Source organism: Phoca vitulina, unplaced genomic scaffold (genome assembly GCF_004348235.1).
Source record: "Phoca vitulina isolate PV1807 unplaced genomic scaffold, GSC_HSeal_1.0 scaffold12, whole genome shotgun sequence".
In the NCBI taxonomy this organism is placed as follows: domain Eukaryota; kingdom Metazoa; phylum Chordata; class Mammalia; order Carnivora; family Phocidae; genus Phoca; species Phoca vitulina.
The window spans coordinates 13036471-13063564 of NW_022589715.1; the positions used below are offsets into that span (position 1 = coordinate 13036471).

General features: G+C 39.1%; 1 protein-coding gene across 1 annotated transcript in view; it reads right to left on the bottom strand.

Moving 5' to 3' along the window:
* The window catches only part of KDM3A (lysine demethylase 3A), a 53706-nt gene that overhangs the window by 19770 nt on the left and 6842 nt on the right, over positions 1 to 27094 (bottom strand). The window contains exons 3-12 of the mRNA XM_032410515.1: positions 26360 to 26515; positions 25118 to 25228; positions 21712 to 21814; positions 20862 to 20986; positions 20538 to 20610; positions 20337 to 20425; positions 13756 to 13919; positions 11343 to 11860; positions 5454 to 5658; positions 1854 to 2068 (exon numbers count right to left, since the gene is read on the bottom strand). Coding sequence (XP_032266406.1) covers positions 1854 to 2068; positions 5454 to 5658; positions 11343 to 11860; positions 13756 to 13919; positions 20337 to 20425; positions 20538 to 20610; positions 20862 to 20986; positions 21712 to 21814; positions 25118 to 25228; positions 26360 to 26515 — 1759 coding nt within the window. The remainder of the gene's footprint in view (positions 1 to 1853; positions 2069 to 5453; positions 5659 to 11342; positions 11861 to 13755; positions 13920 to 20336; positions 20426 to 20537; positions 20611 to 20861; positions 20987 to 21711; positions 21815 to 25117; positions 25229 to 26359; positions 26516 to 27094) is intronic.

The following is a 27094-nucleotide window of genomic DNA, read 5'->3' on the forward strand; positions in this document are numbered from 1 at the left end:
AATCCAACTGCTAAATGAACTTCTGCCATTTCATTATAATGTAATAGCTCAGCGTACAATACACAGAGCTTTAGGCATTTTATAAATGAGGTTTTATGAACTTTTCCTTGGTCACTTGGATTAGACTATTTTATTAGAGAGTATTTAGATCTCTTAGCCACCCATTTAATGATTATTTGTCATTGAAAAGACAGGACAAATGTATAAAGGTTGACACCTGCTTCCTAATATTAGGATCAGAGGGTAAGCCCTCTAGGAACATCTTATGGTGCATTTGTCAATACCATTCACAGTGAGTTCCTCTCTTCAACTGACCAGCTTGTCACAGAGGAAAGAGAGGAACAGGATAATCAAAAAGGCAAGGAGGAAAAGTTAATCCTATTTAAACCTTCAAGGACAGAGTTTCTTAATTATACTCTTAAATGACAGCTATCTGTACCTTTTTCTGTACCATTATTCAGATGACTTCTCTTGAGCAAAAAAAAAACATCAGTTGCTTTTAACAAGTCCTGCTAATTCAGGAGTGAAATTACTAATGTATTTCAAAGAAGTGTTTCTACATTCCAGTCATTTATATACCTACCTAAATAACCTCTAGATCAGTTACTTAAGAATTTTTCTTTAACCTCACTACTTTTACTTAAATGTATGTAATTAGGAAACTCTTTATCTCTACTAAAATTAGAAACCAGTGCCACTCATCCTAAATAGAAGATTACAGAAAAACAACTTCAATAAGATCCTTGATTTTTAAGAGTCTCTACTACTCCAACAAATGGAGTGATTCTACAGTGATTTACTTTGGCCGAGTACTCTGGCTCATGACTTTGGCTGCACCCCAGAGCTCACGATCCCATTCTCTTTCTAGCTCTGAATTCCTGCTCCTCAGAATGCCTCAGTTCCCATTCCATGGACTTGGAAATTTAACAGTATCCGTACTTATCCAATAAATTATTTTTGTGAAGCTAGCTTCAATTAGTTTCTGGTACCTACAACCAAATTTCTCAAGACTGGTATGTGTGGATGCTTGTATCGAAACATATTTGGTTATGCAAAGTCTGAAAAGATATCTCTACAAGAAATGAAAGGCTTCACTTTTAAGTTTCAATCATTTGGGAAAGATAAAATGATGGAAGGAAGCGTGAGACTTTAAAAACAGCTGTTCCTGGGTGCTTCTGGCTGGATACCTCACTTTTACAGAAGCATAAAAAACAGAGGTGTGCTGTCCTCCCAGATATCATACGGTTCTCATGTGTCACTCACAGTGATCCCTATGGTTTACTGGGCTGCCAGATCAGTGTTAGAGTGCTCTTAGAGAGGAGAAGACATCGGCATTCACCCAGCTGGAACCTCCAAGCATCCTGTTAAAACCTTGACTCTAACAGAATCCTTTTCACCTGAGCTTATGCCCATTCTCATGCCTGGGACCCAGCCCCCCAGATTCTGATTTAGTAGGTATAGAACAGAGCCTGTCCGTTCTTATTTTCTTTGAAATGCATTCCTGATTATGAACCTTTGTCTTAAAAATAACCCAACCTGAGGCCTCATCCCCTTTTGATGAGCCCACACTGCTGATAAAGGCTGTGCAAATTCTACCATTACCTCACCTTCACCTTTCTTTAAAAAAAGGAGTTTCACTCCTTTGATACCTGCCCCAAAATAAACCCCAGAGATAGGTGACTGACTGTGATGAAACCAACAGGCAGTTATAAAAGGGAAAATGCAACTTCATTATACCAAAGTCATCCAAACTTCTGGGTGAAGATGAAACCCATGCAATTAGAACTTAGGTGTCATTTAGGAACAAAATCAAGTTGGACTCAAAAATCCTACCCCCTAAGAGATGCTCTTACTGTGTGGCTCAATAGTTGACATAGCTTCCTTTTCAGAAATCACCATTTGACAGAAGTGGTCTCCAATGTTGGCCAGGATATACTTCGCAGTGTCCAAATCAGTCCCCACAACGTTTTTGGTTAAAGGCAACCATAGGCCAATTGCTTCACTGTCGTACTTGTTTGGTGTTAAGAAGCCTTCTACCCGCAATACACCATGTTTGTTGAACTGTAACCTAGAGGAAGTGGAGGAAAAAAAGTGTGTTACACACACACACAAAATTGGATTTACATCTTGTAGTTACTATTTAAGATCAACGAATTCCTTCCCAGTTTTCTATAATCTCAATGGCTAATTATAGCCAATTGTTACTTGGCAATGTCAGGGGAAAGATTTAAAAGATTTAAAAATTTCCAAGTTTTCCCTCGGAGGACATGGGGAGGGAGGCAGGGGAGAGGTGTTTTGCACTTCAACCAAGATCTAATCATACCGCCTCCAGGGGCAGCTGTTGAACCTTCCAGACTTGGGACTTAACAGCAAGGACAATCACAAGTCACCAGAGAAGAAAACGGAAAACAACAGAAGGTGATAGATAATCTGATCAGATTTGAATACAACCACTCCTTCAAGAATAATGCTCAGCAAAGGAAGGCTAACCCTAGACAGTCACTGAAGCCATGACCACGTAGATCCATGAGGAATTCAGCACCCATATGAATCCTAGCTGCAAATTATTGTGTAAGCTTCTGGAATGAGAGGCAGTGTTAAGACGGACCTAAGTACCTGAAGTGGAGCAAAAAGGCAGAATACTTTCTCAAGATTCTCTTTCAATATCTTTGACACCTGTTTTTCCTAAGCTACATATTAGTTTTGAATTTTTTCAAAATTCATTCGAAATGACATATGTCAATCTAGTTGGAGACACAGAAGTAGACATAAAATACACAGTGAAGTAGGTAGGATATCTTAACAATCATTAAATCTTATAGGAGCCCGAGGAGGAAGTACTGACTATGAGTTTTGTAGGACTAATACAAAAGTTTTGTAAGACTTCATGGTAGAGATAGTGATTAAGATTGGCCTTACCAGAAAAGGCAGACATTAGCTAAGAGAAGCATGTCAAGGAAATGGTATCTCATACAAAAGAAAGAAAAATGCAGGGATCTTGATTTCTCCATTGGTCACTGGCCAGCTACCAAGTCTTCGAGCCCATGAGATACACCTAAAGTTGTATTTTAGAAAAACCATTTGTCCAGAAGAGTGTAGAATGAACTGGAAGGACACTGGGAGTTGCTTAACAGATGAGAATTAATTTCAAGTGGTCCAAAGGAGAGATGCAAATTTTTAATCGACAGCCCAAATTAAGAGACAGTTTCAATACTAAAAAACGAATTTGAAAGCTATTTCAAAGGGGGAGATGGCAAATAGGCTTTGGCAATTGGGCTTTATTTAGTACTGAGACCCTAACCCTCCTATTTTATCTGCAGGAGAGTGTAATTAAGAAACAAATTTGGGGAGGAGGCTAATGACAGCCTTAATCTTCTCTTTAAACATCGGGGGAAAAAAAAAAGGCTCTATTCTTTAAATTATTACATTCTTTTTTTTTTTTTTTTAAAGATTTTATTTATTTATTTGACAGAGAGAGACACAGCAAGAGAGGGAACACAAGCAGGAGGAGTGGGAGAGGTAGAAGCAGGCTTCCCGCAGAGCAGGGAGCCTGATGCGGGGCTCGATCCCAGGACCCTGGGATCATGACCTGAGCCGAAGGCAGATGCTTAACGACTGAGCCACCCAGGCGCCCCTAAATTATGACATTCTTTTTACCCAAGAAATGAATTTGTTCTAATTTCCATTAGACTGGCTTCTACTATGCAACATTAAGCAAAGGCACTTTCCTCTTCAAAGAAGTCAAAAATGGGAAAACAGCTAAGTCATAAAATCAGTGATTTCTAGATGGTTACAAAATAGTGGTTTAAAAAAAAGCTCTAGTAATATTCAAAAGAAAAAGTAATTGTCTCCTCATTAAAAGGCCTCTGCCACTTAAAACCAAAATCAAACAATCTCTCCCCTCCAGTCCACTTATACCTTTCAGAGCAAAGGAACCATAATGAGACTAAGTGTGTAATAGGAATACATAGATCTGTACAAAGTGTAACATTTTGTGCTCTCTTCAAAACATATGTCAGAACCCATGGCATATGCATCTTAACACACCTACCTGTGTAAAAAATTCTCCGGAGAGGAAGTGGAACTAACCTTTATTAAGAACTTATTCTGGGCCACGTGTTATTCAAGATATGTTAATATAAGGCTACACTAACATGCTAGCAATTATTACAGCTCTAAATACTAGACACATACTTCATCATGGTACATTTGCAATTTACTCAGGAACGAATGGGGCAAGCTACCATCTAAAAGACTCTATAGAGTTCATTAAAATAAGCCCAAATCTAAAAGTTACCAGAACTGATATAATCAATGACCTAAAATACCTGTGCATTTAATTCAGTTCTTCAGCAACTCTTTAATCTTGATAAAACTAAAGGGGTGGAGGTGAATAGGAATAAATTCAGGTCAACGCTTGTGTTTATGATTAGGACTAGTCGAGCCTGAAAGTATCTACATTTCTGAGAAAGTGAAACATACTTAAAGTTAACCTATACCCAGAATAACACTGCTCATTTATCAAAAAGTAGATGACAACAAAAAAGAAGAAACAGCTTTTTTCTTCACTAAGGATAGAAAAATTTAGAGAAAATTTGACTTAACAAAATACAGTATAAAAATGAAAGTTTTTGCCTATAAAATTAGGAAAGATTTTTTAAAAAAACATATGCCTCTTTCTGCTGGCAAAAGTACACAGAGACAAGGAATGCTTAAACAGGAATGCTGCCTGAGGGCCTGGCCACAGGTGCAAGCTTCCTGTAGGGCAATTTGGCAGAACATATATATCAATGCCTTAAAACACACAAGGCTTCTGACCTGGTAATGCCACTTCCAGTAATCCTTCCAAAGTCAACAATGAGAGACGGGGACAGGATGATCGTGTATTATTTTTAGTGACAAACCCCACAAAATAATCTTAACACCAGTAAGAAAATTGGTTAAGTGAACTTTCAAATACTATTATGGGTTCCTACCTAGGTAATCAAAGTTTTTGCAGAAAAAAAGCTACCATGACCAAGGGGTTCCTACTATGTACTGAGAAAGTAAGATTCAACACAGTATATACTATATACCCAAATAGGTATGCTTGAATATATTTTATGACCATACAAACACTAAAATGCACTGAAAAGTTAAGTGTTTATTTGTAGGGGGTGGTTGTTTTTTTGTTGTTGTTTTTTGGTTTTTTTTAGAAATTTTAGCATTTTTCTATAATGTTTATTAGTTTTAAGAAGAGAAGGTTGTATGTTTAGGCTTCTCTCCTTTAAAAACAAACTGAAAGGGAGATCGAGAAGGAAACAACATGGGATAAGATCTAGACATTCAAAGCCAGAGATTAAAGATGCAATCCTCACCCTCTGTAAGTTCTAGATTTACTGTTGATAGAAGAGGAGGGGGGAAAAGTATGCTATGGGGCCCAGATTACCTGAGCTTTTCCCCGAATGCCTCACCTCCTGAAGTGAAAGAAGCGACAAAACACAGGCGAGTCTTTCTGCTGCTCCTTATCCTTGCGGAGGCTGTCCAAGCGACACTCCCTGCACTTGGGCAGCTGGGCGACAATGTTGACACAGGAGTCATCCTGCACAAAGGCCTCACCGCTCTGCTGCAGCTTCCTGAGCTTAGCTGGGTCTGTCAAAACTGACTTCCGGGAGGGGGCTAGGAAAACAGAAGATTAAAGAAATGAGACCTCAAATTTTTAAGTCACCCCAACATTTGACTGAATTCTTTTCCGAAGGCCAGCTTTCCCAAAGGGAGAACTCCTTAAATACTGATTCAACTGTAATTTCTAAAACTGGCTTAACATAAAACAACCAACAGAATAATTGGAAAGCTTTACTAGCTTTATAGAATAATTCTCATTTGGTAATATCCTTTTGGCAAGGCAACTTAAAACCCCAAATTCAACAACTAGACTCATAATTCCGAGGTAGCGTGTACTTCTATTCACAACCCTAGATAAGAAAAATATTTTAGGAAGACTCTTCCAAATCAGATACTTAAACTCACTGCAACATTAACAATGTCCAGAGATAGATTCACCTCAACAGAGATCTATCTGTGTGCAAGTCAATTCTGTCACTTTTCAAAGACTGTGTTTCAAAGCACACAAGTGTGTTTTCTAGAGCACTGTGCAAAAGCTAACCATTCTAAATATAGTAACAGCCAAATAGTTTTCCCACACAGGCCCCTGGGTCTATAAAATAAGAACCATCTTCTAAATGCTTCCAAGAAGTGTCACTTGACCCTTGATACTTCTTCAATTTCCTTCACACATATGTTCCATTCAGGATGAAGGGAGTGACTAAAGATAGGATTATGATTTTAAGTAAAGGCATGTTTTAAGTCTTAACGTGTAATGGGCAGGAGAACTTCAAAGGAAATGTTAACACAGTTTCTAAAGAAAAAGGGGAGAAAAAGTAGAGTTTTGACAGGGAAGAGTGATCTTTGCGTCCATTGCATCAACCCAAATAACACAGAAATGAATCTATTTATAAATAGATTTATTTATTTATTTATTTATTTATAATAGTCAGGAGCCTTGAGGAGTATGTCACATGAAAACAACAGAAAAGACCTTCCCTTGGGGTCCAAGGGAGCAAGGATGTAGATTCTTTGGCAAACAAACAAAAAACAAAAACAAAACCCAAGAAACAACTTTTGCGGAACCAGCTGAGAGACAGTTGGGAGAGGTTAGTAGTTGTGGAGGAAAAGTGAAAGATCTCAAAGCAAAGAAGGCTTTAAATAAAATAAGCATCTTTAATAATGACCTTAGCGGTATTCTAATCTTACCTTTTATTTTTTTAAAGATTTATTTATTTGTCAGAGAGAAAGAGAGAGTGAGAGAGCACAAGCAGGGGAGGCAGCAGGCAGAGGAAGAAGCAGGCTCCCCGCTAAGCAGGGAGCTCGATGTGGGACTCGATCCCAGGACCCTGGGTTCATGACCTGAGCTGAAGGCAAATCCTTGACTGAGCCACCCAGGCATCCCATCTTACCTCTCTTTTAAAGTAGAGCCAGAGCACACTGCAAAATGCTAAACGGATGCTGACTGTCAGGCCGTGATCCCTTAAGCATTCTTATTCAGTTATAGTGAAAGAAAAGGTACAGCAAGAACAGAAAATAAAAGTGATCAACAGTTCAAGGATGTAATTTTATCACTCAGATACTGAAATAAACATCACCCTCCAGGTTGGACCAGGTTTTCACAGACCATGGGCAAAGAGTCCAAAGGTTATGTGTTCTGCCCTCACTTACAAGAGGAAATACCTATAAATAAGCAAGCTGAACTACCTAAATCTAGCTCTTTAGCGAGGAGAGCAATAGTTGACCCAATCAATGATTCTCACAAATTTGGAGGAGAGCCAAGAGAAAAAAGATATGCCAACTTCTAAGAAGTCACACATTTACCTAACAGAAAAAAGACAGCTGTTCTTCGACTCAGCCTGCTTTTGTTTTCTAGCCCCAAACTGGAGAAGGACGCAGGGGACAAAATAGCCTCCAGTCGAGTCTTTCCATACCCACAAGCAGTACCAGTGGACACAGCGCAGAGATCCTGATCACACTCTCTCGCTCTTCAACCAGACGTCCCAGTAGACAGCATGCACCAGGACATTTAATTAGGTTTTTCATTTCTCTAAAAATCACTTTAGCTGGTGTACAGTTGTACAACACATAAAGAGACAAAGCAAGACTCCGTAACTCATTTATAGACCTATAATGTGCTTATCGATACAGAATTTTTACTGTTTCTTTACACAACATTAATTTGCCTCCAAAAACTATCTGAATGTAAGGCCTGATGACTCAAAAAGAAAAAAAAAAATAGAACAGAAATATGGTTATGAATATTCACTTTCTTTGGGAAGTTATATAATTCAAGAGAAACAGTTTAATCTTATGCAATTAATTTTATGCAAATTAACAGCCCTATCAACTTAAGCCCAAGAATGTAGAAGCTGGGCTGGAAGTTATTACTAGGCAAAGACAGGTTTTCCTACTCCTTTAACTCTGCATCCAAAGACCAACAGTCAAATCCATCCATTTTCTCTCTAGCTTCAGAGGCCTGAGGTAAAAGCTAATTGTGCATACATTTCGTTTCCTACTTATCAAAGTGCATAGTGTTTTGTATTAAGTTTTTTAAAAGCTATCAAAATCCATGCTAATTTTCCCACACAGCTGACAATTATCAAAGGTATTTTTAAACTGTAATAGCTCTGAACCTTTTGACATACCGAAGCCATTTAGTTCTACTAATTCTAACAGGAGAACTTGTGTTAACTACCATCAGTGTAATGCATCCTCAAACTTAACAGAAGCAGTATGAAATACAATGTAGCATTTTCTCTAGAGTACAGGCATACCTTGGGGACACAGCAGGTGTGTGGTTCCAGACCACCTCAATAAAGCGAGTATCACAGTAAAGCAAATTAAATGAATATTTGGTTTCCCAATGCATGTAAACATTGTATTTATACTATATTGCAAATCTATTAAGTGTGCAATAGCCTGGATCCACTGAAAAAACATTATCTATGGTAGCTATAGTCTTACAAAACGTGTAAGATTTGAAAGTCAAAATTATTCCTTGATCCATGGGCTGCAGAATGGGTGCTGTTAGCTGACATGAAAACATTAATCTTGTGCATCTCCATCAGAGTTCTTGGGTGGAGAGGTACATTGTCAGTGAGCAGTAATATTTTGAAAGGCATTTTTTTTTTCTGAGCAGTAGGCCTCAACAGTGGGCTTAAAATAGTCAGTAAACCATGTTATAAGCAAATGTGCTATCATCCAGGCTTTGTTGTTCTATTTATGGAGCACAGGCAGCGTGGATTTAGCATAACCTAAAGGCCTTACGGTTTTCAGAATGGTAAATGAGCACGGCTTCACCTTAAAGTCACCAGCTGCATTAGCCCCTAATAAGAGAATCAGCCTGTTCTTTGAAGCTTTGAAGCCAGGCACTGATTTCTCCTCCCTAGCTATGAAAGTCTGAGCTGGCATCTTCCTCCAATCTGTCGTGTAGTGTAGCCACCTTCATGAATAATCTGAGCTAGATCTTTGGCTAACCTGCTGCAGCTTCTCCATCACTCACTGCTTCACCTTGCACTATTATGTTATGGAGGTGCTTCTTTCCTTAAGCCTCATGAACCGACCTCTGATAGCTTCAAACTTTTCTGCAGCTTCCTCACACCTCTCAGCCTTCATAGAATTGAAGAAAGTAATGGCCTTGCTCTGGGCTAGGCTTTGGCTTAAGGATGTTGGAGCTGGTTTGCTCTGCCATCCAGACTGCTAAAACTGTCTCCGTATCAGCAGTAAGGTTGTTCCACTTTCTTATCATTCACGTGTTCACTGGAGTAGTACTCTTTAATTTCCTTCCAGAATTTTTATTTTGGATTCACAGCTTGGCTAACTGTCTGGCGTGACAGGCCTAGCTTTATCTTGGCTTTCAACATGCCTTCCTCACTAAGCCTAATCATTTCTAGCTTTTGATTCAAAGTGAGAGACGTGCAACTCTTCCTTTCACGTGAACACTTAGAAGCCACTGTGGGGTTATTACCTGGCCTAATTTCAGTATTTTTGTGTCTCAGGGAATACGCAGGCCGGAGGAGAGGGAGAGAGATGAGGAAATGGCTGGTTGGTGGAACAGTCAGAACAATGCAACATTTACCAACTAAGTCATTTTAGATGGGTGCGGTCTGTGGCGCCCCAAAATAATTACAACAGTAACATAAAGGTCACCATAATATAATGATAATGAAAGGGCTTGAAATATCACAAGAATTACCAAAACGTCACATAGAGACTACAAGTGAGCAAATATTGTTGGGAAAATGGTGTCAAGAGACTTGCTTGACACAGGGATACCACAAACCTTCAATCTGTCAAAAAAAAAAATGCAGTTATCTGCAAAGTGCAATAAAGCAAAACACAATACAATGAGGTATGCTTGTACACAGTTTTTAAATTGTGAATGCAGTAGGACTTCCCCTTAGGCAAAGAAACTCTGCCTGGTGTTTCAGTCTGTCGTTAAAATCTTTTTTTTTTTAATTTTTTTTTTTTTTAAGATCTTATTTATTTGCGAGAGAGAGAATGAGAGACAGAGAGCATGAGAGGGAGGAGGGTCAGAGGGAGAAGCAGACTCCCTGCTGAGCAGGGAGCCCGATGTGGGACTCGATCCTGGGACTCCAGGATCACGACCTGAGCCGAAGGCAGTCGCTTAACCAACTGAGCCACCCAGGCGCCCTGTCGTTAAAATCTTTAACCAAAAGTCCTTTTATCTAGAGGTGGTGGTATAATTCTGTCTTTAAAAAAAAAAAAGAAAAGAAAAAGAAAATTGCAGCTCTGAACTACTTGCGTGAGCACAAAGTATCAATCATCTCTTCCATCTCTTTTTTTTTTTTTTTTTTTTTTAGAGTGAGGGAGGGAATGGGAGTGGGGAAGGGCAGAGGGAGAGGGAGAATCCCAGGCAGGCTCCATGCCCAGCGCAGAGCCTGAACGGAGAGCGATCTCACAACCCTGAGATCATGACCTGGGCCGAAATCAAGAGTTGGATGCTTAACCAACTGAGCCACCCATCACACAAAAATCAGTGATAAGCTGAAGATGAAATAATCATCAGATTACTTTACATTTTGTTTCAAAATTATCTGCTTACAACCAGAAACTGGGAACCACCTAATTACCCATCTAATAGGAACCAATTAAGTCATCTGATAAATGCATACATAATGGAATCCTTGCAGCCTTTAAAATGTTGATAGACACCTACACTAATTCACAGGATAAAACTGTTGGTATAAACCCATTTGTGTAATAGTTTGTCTGTACTTCTAACATACGTGGGACTAGGTACACCAAGATATTAACGGTAATCATTTCTGAGGAGATTTTGGGATGTTACTTTCTCCTTTGAATTTTTCCAATTGTATGGAATTTTTCTTTTCCTTTTTTTTTTAAAGATTTATTTATGAAAGTGCGTGCACACACGCAAGTGTGCGCAAGCCAGGGGAGGGGCAGGGGAGAGGAAGGGGGGGAGAGGAAGGGGGGGGAGAGGAAGGGGGGGGAGAGGAAGGGGGGGGGGGGGGAGGGGGGGGGGGAGAGAGAGAATCCTCAAGCAGACTCCCCACTGAGCAAGGAGCCCAACATGGGACTCAATCCCAGGACCCCAAGATCATGACCTGTGCGGAAATCAAGAGTTGGCTGCTTAACCAACTGAGCCACCCAGGTGCCCCGTATGAACTTTTCTAGAGTCATTTTCATATTATTTTCTCATAAGGTAAGAAAATATATATGTACCCACTACCATCTCTTACCTTCTACCAATAAAGACATGTACAAACACTCACCATTCTGGATTTTATTGTTGCTTCTTGTACAACAGCTTTCATTATCTATTTTTACTGAAGATTCCTTCAAATTCTGTGACTGGCATCCTAAAGTTGAAGGTTCTATCTTCTTTTCCACACAACTATTAGGGCTATTACTATTGACACCTACTTTCTCTTCTGGCTTATTTGAAAGGACATCAGATGTAGAAGGTGCATATTCTAGGTGCTTCTGCAGTTCAGGAGTACTGGCAATTTCCAGTTCTGCTGTAGAAGGCTTTGTAGGTAAGCACTCCCTAGGAAGGCCAGTCGATGATTGAGAAACAGATTCCAATTTGTTTTCCTTATCAGTGTTGGTCTTCAGCTGGGTACAGCTACCTTTTGGTTCACTAAAGGGTTTTAAGTCTCCCGTTCCAATCTGAGAGAACTTTGAAGACAGCAATCCTACTTTGCAGACAACGTCTGGTTTTGTTCTCAGTATTTCAGGCTTTGTATTGAGACAGGAAGAAAGTTCTTCTGGTAAAATCTGTTTATGACATCTGAAACAAAGAAATGAAAAACTAGCATCTAGGTCTCTTCTACCTCTCCTCTACCTTTCAAAAACAATTGTTTGATACCCTAAGGCAACCAGTATGAAAGACAAAAAAATGCTTATGTTATGAGAGAACGTAGGATAGGTTTCTGTGAGCTGGAGTTAAAAATAATCAGTCAATGGCTCTGCAAAAACATCTTAAACACTCAGGAAAATACAACCCTAAATCCTATCTGTATGTTCTTATAAATCCTTCACTACTTCAAGTTAGTTCTATACATTACAGCATAATGAACCTTAGCTTTCCCTCAAAATAAACTGGGTATCATATGGAACCAAAACCACCAGCAGCACGAAACCCGGTCCGGCTACATGGAACAACATGGAACCAGCCCTGACACTGGGTAATTCCATTCTTGTCTGGTTAGTGATCAGGACCCAAAGCAACTGAAGAGCCAATTGATTACTTGCTTGTTCATAGAATGATCTCCCATCCTCTACCCTAAAAGGCGGTATCCTTAAAGAACTTTTGTTTCTCTGAAATTCATCCTAAAGTTGCTTCCCCAGCAAAACACAAAGTCCTTTTTTCCTATTAAACTTTTCTTTCCATGTCTCTAATAAGGGATTTCATCCTTGAGAAGAAAAAAACAACTTTTTTTAAGTAAGCTCTATGCCCAACTTGGGGCTTGAACTAACAATCCTGAGATCAAGAATCACATACCCCACCGACTGATCCAGCTAGGGCATCCTAAGAATTTCTTCATTTAAATACTCACATTAGACTTGGGTAACACTGTACTTCTTATTATTCCCTCCTTCTACTCTGAAGATTGCTCCTCCTTCCGTCTAACTGCTCTGTGGCCACCTTCCAAGCTCATCTCAGACAGCCCACTTTCTTCCCAATGTGCTCAGCCACTCTCCCCTCTTATTGCAGCGCTCTTCCAAACCCACCTTTTTTTTAAGATTTTATTTATTTATTTGAGAAAGAGAGAGAGGGAGAGGGGGCATGAGCAGGGGGAAGGGCAGAAGGAGAAGCAGACTCCCCACTGAGCAGGGAGCCCAATGTGGGGCTCGATCCCGGGACTCCAGGATCATCACCTGAGCCAAAGGCAGATGCTTAACCGACTGAGCCACCCAGGCGCCCCAAGCCCACCTTTCTATACCACTGTCTCTCTGACCTGTATCTTAAGCTTTTATCAACTGCCTGCACAGGCCACCACCTCTTCTAAGAGAGAGCCTTCCCTTAAAAGTCTTGTCTCTGTAACCTTGTAGCCACTTTAAATCTCTGGTTACACTTCACATTTCTTACTCATTTTCTTCACCTACAAATTAGCAACCTGTTCCTCCTACGGCTACTGCATCCTCATTTCCATGACTTATTTTCTCCGCAGCCACGTTTCTCACCTATAGTTGAGATCTGGGCTGATAAGAACCACTCACTATCACCATGTCTCTGGGTTCTCCACACTCCCATTGACCTCAGTCTTCTACATACAACCAACATGCTCCCTTTTCCTTAAAGCAGACATTTATTCTACAACTATCTATAGTATTTCAATGGACTCTTCTCACTTTATCAAGTCAAGAAAGTTGCTCTTTTCTCACATCTCCTTCATTTTTTTAAATGTTTTCCACATTGTTCTGTATGCCTATCACCCTTTTTACCTCTGAAGGCAAGTGACCAATTTGAAAACTCTAATGAAAAACCTCCCTGGACAACCTGAGATGTGATGAATGGCTGGTCATTACACCAAACACAGCTATACTAACACTCTCTCTATGAAACACCAAATGCAGGTTAATTCTTGCCACTTGAGCAAAGATAAGCTCACACACGATGAACCATGGCTAAAATCATTTTTCCTCCTATTACAAATGAACACCTTTAACAGCTTTACTTACCCTTGAGGAATTTTTGCCCCAAGATTAGGTGGCGAGTTGGCAGCCTGGGGGGTGCTCTGCTGCCGTGGGTCCTTACTAGGTGGGGTTGCCGCAGTACAGCCGAGCAGGATCTCCTTAAACACTGCTGTGGGGACAGACTGTACAGGACACATACTGGGAGACGCCTAGAAGACACCAAACCAACAGCTATTAAAAGGAAAGTTCCTAGTTGGGCAATTATGAAGCCCTAGCAAGATTCAAATTTATTTGCTTGGTTTAGTACTAAATAAGCACAATACCATTTCCAAATAAAAAGAACAGGACAGTAAAACAAGTGATAAATCACAAAATTAAGGACTTCTATCCAAAGGCTGTTAAATAAATCACGCCAGCTTTTCACAAAATTTGAGTCTTCCTATAAAAGATCACCAGTTGATCTTTTACAGACCTGTGAATCATTATGTCAGGAAAATGCAGGCATGTCGCAATTACTTTAATAATGCAATGCACAAAAGTGAGTTTTCAACGACGGTCTTCAGATGGTAGCAGCTTCACACGCATTCAGTTTAGCATTACTTGAGTGCCTACCACACACTCACTGCATTGGCTGGCAGGAGACCAGACCACGTAGGACTCCTGTAGGCAGTGATACCTACTGGGTACCAAGAGAAGTCTTTACAACGCAATAAAGGTTGAGAACACGGTTCTTGCTCTTATATGGCTCTTCAAGTCACGAAGGCCACCCCAAGCTACAAAAAATATCAAGTCATGACAAGCCTATGGGAGTTGGGACACGTTCTCTTTTCAGGTAGTTTTATCTTCACAAAAATATAAATAATGGACCCCACTTCTTCCCAATTTACACTTTCCACAAAAGTAAACTTCCCATCAGGGAAAAAGAAGGAAGGGATTAAACTCAACTCCACATGGGCAGTGTCCGGCTAAACAAGGGGAAATCATTCCCCCTTTTCACCAGCCTCTTTGTACACACTTATATTTCAAGTCCCGTGCCCTTCCCAGTTGCAACTCTTTCATTCCACAATGACCTTTACACACAATGACCTTTACATTTATCTTACTACCAAATCTACACTTGAAGAATCTTCAAAGTTTCTTCATCCTCTAGGAATTAGTTTCTAAAATTTGAGGTAGAACCTGACCTTAAAACTTAGCAAGTTTTTAAAACTTCACAATTCTGAGTGTATTTACATGTAGTCCATTCATGAATCTTTTTCTCAGACATTTAACTCTGGCAGCCTTGAAAAGAGTGCCTAATGTATGCTAAACAGAAATATCTGAAAAATAAGAATTTACTTAATCACTATCAAAGTTTTGGCATATCTTCAAACTATTTTAAAATACAAAACTATCAGATTGTGTATTATTTTAGTCAACTCAATTTTGGTTAAATATTAACCTAGTGTTCCCCAGAAAAATTTTTTTGAGGGGGAGACTTTGGTTATTCTAAGAATATCCTTGGGATGGTCAACTTCAGCTTTCTGGCACTCAGTTTCTTAATCCTTAAGCTGAGGTAATTAGAGAAGTTTAGTCCTAAAGTCCTTTTTGACTCTGTTTTAGAATTCTGGTAATCACCTATAAGACAATTACCCTCCCAAAGTTGAATTGCCAAATCATTTCAAAATGCTTACTCGAGGCTCACTTTCACCAAGCATCATCCTTCCTTGTTCCGAATTGTATAGAATTGATGCACTAATACATACATTACCTTTTCTTAAATTACTTTCCTGAGAGTAACTCACTTAAGAAATTTTGATTGAATAAATTTTTTTTCTCCATGAAAGCCACTGTGCTGTAGTCAAAAACCCCTTCATCTCATCTCCTATATCCAATCAATGAACCAGTAAGTCCTGCCTCTATTTCTAAAATATTTATGGAGGGACGCCTAGGTGGCTCAGTCAGTTAAGCATCTGCCTTCAGCTCAGGTCATGATCCCAGGGTCCTGGGATCAAGTCCCACATCGGGCTCCCTGCTTGTGCTCCCTCTCACTCTCTCTCTCTTTCTGACAAATAAATATTAAAAATAAATCAATAAATAAAAAATAAAGTATTTATGGAATCTAGCCTTCTTTCCATGCCACCACTACCACCAATTTCCCCCTAGACTATCAGGTGTCTCCTAACTGGCCTGACTTCCATTTTTTGCCTAAATGTTCTGCCTCCTACTCAATTTTATTCTACCACAGAGCAATCTTGATAAAACATAAATCAATCAGGGCACCTAAGGGGCTCAGTTGGTTAAGCGTCTGCCTTTAGCTCAGGTCATGATCCTAGGGTCCTGGTATCGAGTCCCACATCAGGCTCCCTGCTCAGCGGAGAACCTGCTTCTCCCTCTCCCTCTGCCTGCCACTCCCCCTGCTTATGCTCTCTGTCAAATAAATAAATAAAATCTTAAAAAAAAAAAATTTATATATATATATCAATCAATCAGATCATGGCACTTCACTGCCTACAAGAATTCTATGTGATCTGGTCACCAACCCTCTCCACTCGTGTTATTCTACTTGTTGACAGAGCTTCCACTACATCGGCTTCCTTTCAGGTCTTCAGATGGTCTAAACTTTTTCTTGCCTGCACCTTTGTACTTGTTATTCCCTCTCTGGATAGTTTTCATGTGGCTGGCTAGTTCTATCCCTTCACTCTTCAAATCTGCTCTATTGGGGCACCTGGGTGGCTCAGTAGTTAAGCATCTGCCTTCGGCTCAGGTCATGATCCCAGGGTCCTGGGATTGAGCCTCGCATTGGGCTCCCTGCTTGGAGGGAAGCTTGCTTCTCCCTCTCCTGCTCCCCCTGCTTGTGTCCCCGCTCTAGCTGTCTCTGTCAAATAAATAAATCTTTAAAAAAAAAAAAAATCTGCTCTATTGTCACCTCCTCAGAATCTCTGATTACTCTTTCCAAAGCAGTGCCCCACAAGGCACCCCCTTACTCTTTATCATATTACTATGTTTATAACTGTCATCGCACTAGGATACTGTACTTACGCTTTATAAATTACTTTTTTATTATCAGTCTCCTCACAATGAATTGCACACTCCTTTGGGCAGACCCTACTCTTGTGTCCACTGTTAAACCTTATAAAGCAAGGCACATAGCAGATGCTCAAATAAGACTGGTGGAATACATGAATGAATGAATGCTGTTAGCACTCAGTTATTTCAAAATAGCTATGTTAGTCCTATGAGTTACCCTCAAGAGCCAGGCAGTAATGTTCACTAATGTGTCTAGCATATATTTCATATTCAATAAATATTCGTTGGAAAGACGGATGGAAGGACAGAGGAAAGGAAGTAGGAATCTGCTGTTTTTACAATGGTGACTCACCACACCAAGGAAAAGATTTGGAGAGGAGTGGTAACACCAGCACAGTGGTTAAGAGCACTGAGCAGACCTTGGTTGGAATCTGGTCTCTGACACTTCCTAGCACAGTATTTAAGCTCTCTGAGTTCAGTTTCCTCGACTGTAAAATGAGAATAATGAAGCATACTTTTTATAGGGCTGTGCTCTGCCACAGTGCCTGGCATATAGATTAGCGGACTCAAAGCAGAGAAATACAAAAATTTTCTCAGTACGGTCACCATGTGTTACAAACAGCATAACTCAGGATGCTTTTCCTTTTAGGAATGAAATATATCACTCTAGAAATTTCTAAGGGTTAGCTCAACAGGGATAGGGCTCCAATTCCAAAACCCATCTTCACGTGCACACCGCTGCCCTGGCCTCTGACTTGACAAGGGTCAAGGTTTCTTCTTACCTGAAGAGTTTTCCCTGAAGGTCTTCTATACCAGTCATGGCAATAGTTCCTCCCTGCCAGCAGACGGAGATAATATAATTGAGTGTATGACGGTATTCTAAAAAGGACACTGCTGGCTCACACTACTCAGCAGACTCTCTCAATTAACCAAGCAATGTCCTAACTCTGAGGAATAGTCTGCTAGGCAGAGAAGACCTTCAAGGAACCAGACGTTACTGGCAAACAGGTTGATTCTACGCAAAAGTATTCACCAAGGCAATCAAGAGTCTTGACTACCTAGTCCCAAACACCTGTCTTCCAAAGACCCTAAAAGTAAACTCCATGCCAGTCCAACATGTCTGGGAAGTGCTAACAGTGAGGTGTGTGCCAAGCATGTCACCGTACTCACCTTTCCCTCCCATATTTAAATGAACTTTCTTTCCCCACCTCTTCCTTTAACCTGTCTAGCTCTCTGAATCTAGCCCCAGCCAGTGTTTCCAAAATTTGCCTGATTACAAGAACCACCCAGGATAAAAAAAGAATATTTACTGATACGGAAGAATATTCACAACATACTGGAAAGGAATCAAGGAGGCTATAAAACAGTTTGGTTTTTAGTTTGTTTTTTTAAAAGGCCTCCATGATTATACATGAAAAAAACAAAAACAAAAAAAGACAGGAGGAGGGCAGGTATTCCAAAATGTGAACAGTGAGAGTCTGTGAGAAGTATAATTATAAGTGATGTTTCTTTTGTTCTTCTGGGTTAACTAAAAATTTTAAAATGAGAGTAACATTTTTTTAAGGTGAGAATCTTTATTTGACAAGTAAGTAAAATATAAAGGGGAATAACCTTTACAGTAACCATAACAAAAAGAATTTCTAAAAATGCCAATACCCACCTCCAGCCAAATCTACCATCCCAATTTCCTTTAGAATGAAAATTTGACTACTACAGAGTTTAAGAGCTCAAACACACATTTTTAAAACATCAAATTTAGTTTCTCATTTTAGATGCAGAAATTAAGCTCAAATAGGTTATGGGAACTTATCTCCTAGCCAAAGTTTAGGCTTTTTTCAAAAATAGCCTGTACGGTACCCAATAATCAGTTCAGTAGCACACAAAGCTACTGAGCTGGACAAAATGCTGACAGAGATCAAAAAGACATGCTCCCTGCCCTTGAAGAGTACGAGTCAGGCAGGGAGGATCACTTATGTACGTATATATTACCACAATTTACACATGCCTCCTTGAAGGCTATACATTTACTTGCTCAATTATGTGTCCCATCACTGATACACTTGTCACTGTGAAGAACTGGCACCTTCTTCCATAGGAGTTTCCCTGACCCCAGTCCAGGCTGTACCCCAGGATGATTCTTCAGTGATCCATCCGGATGCCATTTCCTATTCTCTAGCCCCCTCCTCAACACATCATGTGGTGCTCCTTTTCATCTCACCAACTATTTACACTGATGCATTCTCCATGACAGGCTACCCCCAATTAACATCTCCAAACTGGCCTTTATTACCTCTACCCTAGATTGCCAACAATTTATCCAATGTTGAAAACTAACAAGTTATTATTCTACTCTGTTTCTTTCTCAGCTTCTGATACTGTGGAGTACTTGAAAATATCCTCTGTGAGTTTAACTCCGAGATACAAGAATCACTTGCTTGACATCCTCACTTTACAGTCCCTACTACATTACTTCTCCCTTGTAAACTTTAAGGTAAAAATGAAAGTAGTAATATTAATTTCCAATAATAACCTCTTCGTTCTTTCCTGAACAACCTGAGGTGAGGCCTACAGACTTGGAAGGAAGAGAGAGATATATCTTGCTTTACAAAGTTTTTGGTCAAGTGTCAAAGTTCCTGTTGCCTATACACAGGCTTAAGACTCAGGAAAGCCAATCATCTTAGCCAGTTAGATTCTTATATATTTGTGTAGCACAGTGCTTACCTTGGTTCTAGCTGATGTTGTAGTCCAGTCTGCCCCAATCCAGAGCCCTAGGTTCATTAACTGACTCTGCCCCACTCCCATACCATTTCTCCTTGCCTTACTCCCACAAACCCCAAAGTTCCCTCTAAAGTGCTGTCAACAATCTTAACACGAACTTGGTCAATTTTAAAATTCTAAACTCCAGCCTGGAGCAGAGCATCATAAAGGTGTTTCTGTCATGGTAACACAAATGCATCTGGATACCTAAGTTGTAAAAAAGTTATTTGTATTGTAATAGGTCCTAAGGATTCAACTCACCTAAAAGGAGAAACAGCCTTAAGTTTCTTGATCTAAATCCTAACCAATTCAGAATAGAATTAAATCCAGTACTTGAACTCACAGTGGCATTCATACCAAACTATACTGTCCTAGACAGAAATTAGTAATGGTAAACTAACCACTTCCCTTAAAAAACTAGTATGTTTGTTTAACCAATCATAAATTATCAATCAAACCTCTCTATTACTGAGGAAGGGGAGTCCCATTTCAATACCTACTCAGATTTCTAAGGTTCTTCCCCTCCTCTCATGCCAGGCTTTCTTCCAGCTTGATACACACAACTAGTTTACCCTCAAAAACACTCCTTATGGGTGAAATTGTCAAATCTATTGAGAATTTTCAGCAAATATCAAAAAATAAAACATGTTTTACACAAAAAAAATAGTTAACCAGAAACTTATATTATCTCCATCTGCTTGAGTGTAGAAATTATGGCCAAGATCTGGAACTAGCAAAGAAGAGCAGACAAGACAGCACAGAATAGTAGAGAAGAGAGCTTAATAACCACTAACAAGCTGGCCACGCACCGTTAGAATTAAGGAAACTTTCACATAAGTGACAAACATAAGTCAGGTTACCTCAGAGCAAGATTTTGCTTGTTTGGAAACTAGGCTTCCATTATTCTCAGAAGACTTGCGTTTTACAGCTCCAATTCTTGTAGAATTACCTAAAATATTTAAAAATAGGTAGGTTGGCTTCCCTGTTTCTCTTAACATGAAAAGGAGAAAGAGGAAAGATAGGAAGGAGAACAAAGGCTTTAATCAAATAATATATCTTACCACACGTCACAAAGTTATCATGTACAACTTCAACATGAATCAGTGACGGATCAACAATTTTCAGTGCTGGAATCTAAATAAAACAAAGATACTAGAAAACTTAAAAATGCTCAGAAACATACCAGAAATTAGCTCTGTTAACATACAGCAGAAGCTTCTTACAAATAATTTCTTTTAAAAACAATAGTTCTATTTATTTTTCTGCTCTAATATTTTAATATAAAGATAATAAAGCTGTTTAGCTCCTATAAGATATTATAATTCCTTTTTAGAATTATCTTCCTCTGTCAAGTTATCTTACATGCAATTAGCATCATCTTTTACCTCCTCACAGTTGACTTGCAGAGTTTTTGATGCTGGGTTTCCATTTACAATGGTTGCAGAAAACCACTGAGTAGATGGATCCAAGCTATAAATTTTTACTTCTGAACCAACTAGGTTTTTGTCACCTGGAAAAAAAAAAATCCTTAGAGCAATTTGCATTATTTCCCAACATACCATCATCCAGGATAATATTTTCTCAAGTCTTTAAAAAAAGCAGTAAGCAAAAGTAAACATTAAAAGATACTGCTATAAACATGAGAAGATGACATTTCAGCAAAGCCAGGAGAAAATTTAAGCTTTTTATTTTAAACTTTTAGGTAGATTAATAGGAAAATGGAATAAAAAAAAACCAATATATTTATTCCAGCGTTTGTATAAGACCAAGTAGTACCAGATAACTCATTGAGCCCTAACTCACTGTCCTGTGCAGTTTTAGCGGATCCAGATTCAGGAACCCCAACAGAACTGGTAAGTCTTCTAAAATCCTTAGGACTGTGGAACTGACCAGGAAACTCAGTAATATACTGGAGGATCAGGATTATCAAATTCATGTTTCACCGCATTTTTTAAGACTGAAATTTCAAACATATCAAATTCCATGTCAAAATACAGCTGAGCTTTTTTAATATTTACCTTACTAGTTTTCACATAAGCCCTGAGCTTTCCAAATTTCAGAGGCTTCAGAATATATAAAGTCCTTCAATCATCTAGCTGCATGAGGAAAGCAAAAGGAAATCTCTAAAAAATTAGAAATCTCATCATGAGAGAATGAGTGAGGACTAAAATGTACCTTCTTACAAGCTAATCATTGGTCAACTCATGAACTGTCACCAAAAAATAAGCTACATACCTTGTAAAAGATGGCTTTCATCCAAATGTTTCACAATCAAAGCTTGAAATTCTTTACTGACATTCTGATTATCCATAAGGGAAAGTCGAAGATTGTTTACATCCTGAAAAATGGAAGAGCATTACATTTTAAAGTAACAAATAAGAGCTGTTTAAACTCCAGTGGACATTTCAACCAGCTTAATGTCAAAGTACTGTCATTAGCCATTTGATGGCACCAAACCACTGCAACTCCAATGAACTTAATAGGTCAAATAGTAGGAATCCATTAAATAATCACACATATAGGGGAGACTAAAGTGAAGTCACCCCAAGCTAAGAGCATGACAAATACTAAGAGTGGCTCAAAGCATAATTTTAAATATGACACAACTTTGACTATGGGAAATATAATAAGGAAACAAAGAAGCTGGTCAACCCATGGGAATTCCCAGGGGCAAAACACACACACATAGAAGCACATAGATATGTAGTGTCAATTCATCGAAACTGTTTTTAACAAATCACTTCACATAGACTGATTTAACCTAACTGAATTCCAAATGCATTCTTGTTTACAAATGGTAAAGGGGGGATGGGGAGGGACACAATCTGAATGAACAGCCTAAGTTTTCAGCAAGCCAGTTTTGAAACACTCAATTCTTGGCAGCAGCTCCATTTTGGGCACTATTCCATAGTCTTTTGGCTTTGTGTGCACACTAAGTTACGATAAACATATACAGAAACTGTCAATAGGAATAACCTGCCAAACACAAACTTAAAAGCACAGAAGCCCTTCTAATATCAGGCCTTCATGCTTTTCGGACACTGTGAAATGGATACATAGTAGCCAAAAATAGTTCATCCATCTCTCCCACTGGGAATAACTAGTCTTTCAGAGAGGCCATGCTGGAAAAATGCATTTCTTAAGCCAAATAACATTAGACTTAATCCAGGGTCTTCAGAAGAGCTCAACATTAATTATCAGAATGGGCCATGTGTGGGGGCTTTTTATTTCTTCATGCTGCTGCAATTTCAAAATAATGTAAATGTGTGCTCCAATTCCTACTAAAAGATAAATAGCACATTAATGGGGAAAGCCACAAATGGCTCTTAAAACAAGGTAGAAAAATTCTACTCTGCCTAGGAGAGTTTGAATGCCAGACAGTTGACCTGGGTATTTTGTCTTTTTTCTTACCCACACGTGGATAAGTCAAATTCAATCCAAAAAACAGACCTTAAGCTTCAAATCCAACTTCTATATATGCCAAATGATTTTCAGGTTCTCTGTGCATTATTTAGGACAAGCATTCTACTACAGTAATCACAGTCCTCAACATAGTTTCATACAGTAGAAGCCTAATATAATCATATCTATAAGAGAATGCCCCGAGCACTGAACTTTGGCCACTATTATCATCAGTAAAAGTCAAGAGCACACATCATAATCTCCCTCAATTAATATTAATATTCATACTGATAGCCACAGTGCATCTCACTGAGAACAAATAAAAACTAACTGATCTAGACCTTGCATTTCCAATCTCAAGAAACAAAAGTTCCTACTTTGTTTCTACAAGTTCTACTTTGACTGAAAAGCTTGGACACACAAAAGATGTAAAGCAGAACTGTCCAGAAAACAATGCTGAGAAGTAAAAACTACTCTATCACTAAGTAAAGCAAGGTATCCAAAGCCCCTCCTGTATCTTCCTTGGTCCTTAAGAGCAAGTCATTCTTCCTTTTAAGGCAGGAAAAATATCAACATGCCTACTTGACATGACGAAGGTAACCGGCATCTGAAATTAACAAGCAAAAACCCCTTCTTTGTTCTATTTACTTAAACATTAAAAGAAGGTTCAGGGGGCGCCTGGGTGGCTCAGTTGGTTAAGCGGCTGCCTTCGGCTCAGGTCATGATCCTGGAGTCCCCGGGATCGAGTCCCGCATCGGGCTCCCTGCTGAACGGGGAGCCTGCTTCTCCCTCTGACCCTCCCCCCTCTCATGCTCTCTCTATCTCATTCTCTCTCTCAAATAAATAAATAAAATTTAAAAAATAAATAAATAAATAATAAATAAATAAATAAATAAAAGAAGGTTCAGAATGTGGACTTTGTTTTCACTTACTTCCACGATACGAAAATGAGACTTAAGTAGGGAGAAAGCCAGTGCTTTGGGTTTTCCAATACAGGCACATCAATGGCAATGACCATGGGCCCTAAACTGCCTTTTAACAAATAAGTGACTTTAATTTTTGTACAGTCCACAGAAACATGTCAGGTCACCAAATCCAAGTGGGTAAAGGAGATTAAGTTTCATAAATGACATCTAGAAGACGAATGTTATTATATGACCAACATTACTCCTAAGGGAGTAAACTAGAGATAATCTGTGTGTTCTTTCCCTCTCTCCTAATATTTTCATAAAGAAAATAATCACATATAACCAAGACCCAAGAGCCTAAATGTTATGAAGGGTGGGAGTTTTGCAAGCTAAGTGGAAACATGCATGTGCTCTCAATTCTCATTATTCATGATAATTATGTTTCACTAAATTACCACAAATGAATAGCGAACCACTGTTCCTAGTGGAAAGATAGGGTTAGGTTCCTTTGAGCCTCTTGGTCAGTTTCATCAACCAACCTATATACAATCATGTTTTAAGTGTGTTTCTGTGGAAGACACATTATTTTATCCCACTGCATTATTAATCTGGAAATCACAGCCAACAGCACTGTAACTCACAGCTGAATGAAACTTATCTAACATATGTATTTCCTCCCTAAGACACATCATGGCCTTCTTGCACTTAGGAACACTAGATAGCACTTCAGCACTACATTTGGTATAGTGAAACCACCAACAAAAAAAAGCACAAAAATTCAGCACTAAAGAGACCTCAAAAAGCACATCAGTTTACAGTATGAGAGATGAAACAAGAAGGCAGAATGTGTCACTTTATCTGACTTCAGCTGGGAAGACTTGTCAGGTAACTCAAATTTTTTACCACTCTGCCAATGTCTGTGAATGACCATGAAAGTGCCTAAGTACTGATTTGGGGGTTATAAATATATTCCAGCAAGCAGGCAACTTCCCACACATAGAATACATAAATAATGACCGCCCTACATGGATATGGATACATGTACATGTATATATATACAAATTTTTAAAAATTATTTTCGTATCACCTAGTGTTTCCATACATAAACACACACCATCAACTGTACTACCTCTGTCCTTCCAACCCCAAATGGACAGCACCAACCCAATGGTTAACACTGAAGGATGATGTCTAACAACTAACTTCTGATGAGATGGGTCCTTTTCTGTGTTATCTACTAGAATTAGAGCAATCAGAATCAGTATTTTAGTTCTCATATTAAAAAATTTATATTTCTATCTTTAGAGTTTAATATTGTTTTTATCTTTTACCTGTATAGGCTTCAGAAGGTCTTTAGAAAGAAACGCTCTTTGTTGATCTCCTAGAAAGCGAATAGAGGTTATGGATCCCAAACCAGCTTTGTCCAACAGAGACTTATACACCTAGAACAAAACAAAATGTCTTGGCGTCACAATTGCCATCAGCATAACTCTGAATATGGGGACTAGCAATTTTCTACACATGCAGAGAGATAAAACCATTAAGTTTTTTACTTACTGCTGGTATCTCAATAACAACTATTTATAAAACCACAACAAGATTGCACAATTTTCATCCAAAATCAATCATTTAAACCAGACACACATTTGGGAGTCATTAACATATAGGTCTGGGTTAAGAAATACACGGCTTCTCCAAAATTTATGTGAAAAATTGTGTGTATACATTTTTTTGGGGAGACAGGGCTATGTTTTTAGGAAATTCTTAATAGCTGGGGGTGGGGATACAAAGAGCAAAATACAACTTTAACCAAAACCCTATACCACTCAAAAACCTCCAGCAGCTCTTCTCACCCACAGGCAAAATCTTAACTTTGCTAGCACAGCATGCTAGACCCTTCACAATCTAGTCAGCCTTTCAGCCACCTTCTAGCTTTTCCAACTGTTTAAACCTGGCACTTCCACTGTTAAGCCCTATGTCTCACAAAACCTGAATTGTCCTCTCCAGACACTGTGAGCACTCTCATCTTCTAACTACACCAGATTTACGATGTGGAAATGGCATAATCATGTACTGACTGCCAGTACCTTCAGAGCCAAAGAATATTATGAGTCAGAGAGAACCTTAGAGATCATTAGGCCAAGACTGGCAACCCCTACAGGAGCCAGGAAACAGCCAGATTTTAAGGTATACTCTCCGTATTTTAAAAGCAAACAACTAATTCAAATTTTCTTAAAACTCTATAAAGGTCAAGTCAAATATACATATATATGTATGCCTATATACATATGCTGATTTCTGACCTCTGACCTAGACATTCCCCACATTACCTCCATCCCCATTTTTCAAGTGAAGAAAATGAGGTGGGAGAAAGTCAGGGGCCCAGAGTAATAGGGTGCCTAGCAGGGCTGACAGGAGATTCTGGGTGCTCTTCTGACTCCTCTACCTTGCCATGTATCTGTACTATTATTCTCCAAAGGCCAAATATTATTCTCTAAAGGCCATATACATTTCCCTTGTTTCACTCATAATGGATTAAATACGCTGTTCTCATAACCCCAAGCTGTACTCACTATTGCAGGCCACTGAACAACTCGTTCAGAAATTTCAGGAGATTTTCGTTCAGCCAAAACCAAGTTATGCTCTACTAAAAATGCTCTCCTTAGAAGGCTGTAGACTTCTATCCATCTTCTCTTCCTCCAAGATTCCCCATCAAACTCCACACACACCTAAACAGAAGTGAAAAAAAGCAGATTCAATTAATGAAAATAAACATGAAAAATGCCAAAGTTGAATTATACCCTTAATTTTCTACTTGAATCTTTATCTAAATGTGCTGTCCCTCTTTCCCACTCTTACTTCCTTTCACAGTCCACAATAAACCAACCTAACAGGTTAATCTAACCATCAAGCTTTGGCTTCCACATCATTTTGGGAAATAGCAGTCAAGGAGGCCAATCTCTGCCCCAAAAGTAACTTCTAGGAAGCCCATACAGCAAAGAACCCCCATGTAGAAGGTTTTTACATATGCCAGACATCAGAGTTTTGAGAATCAAAAGAAAGAAATTTGAAACCCTAAAAAAAAATACCTATTGGGCGTCATTGTGATTCTAAAATGACACTGTGGGCTTAAGATGACCCCCCCACCATCAGCATAATCCACCACTTGTTTTGAATCCCTTTGGTATGCATAGGATTTAGCCTTACAAGGCCTAGTAGACAGCACATCCTCAACATCCCTTTCAGTTGAATAAACTGGGAGTCTGGAGTCAAAGACTACTTTGCTAAATATAGAAACAAATAGTTGA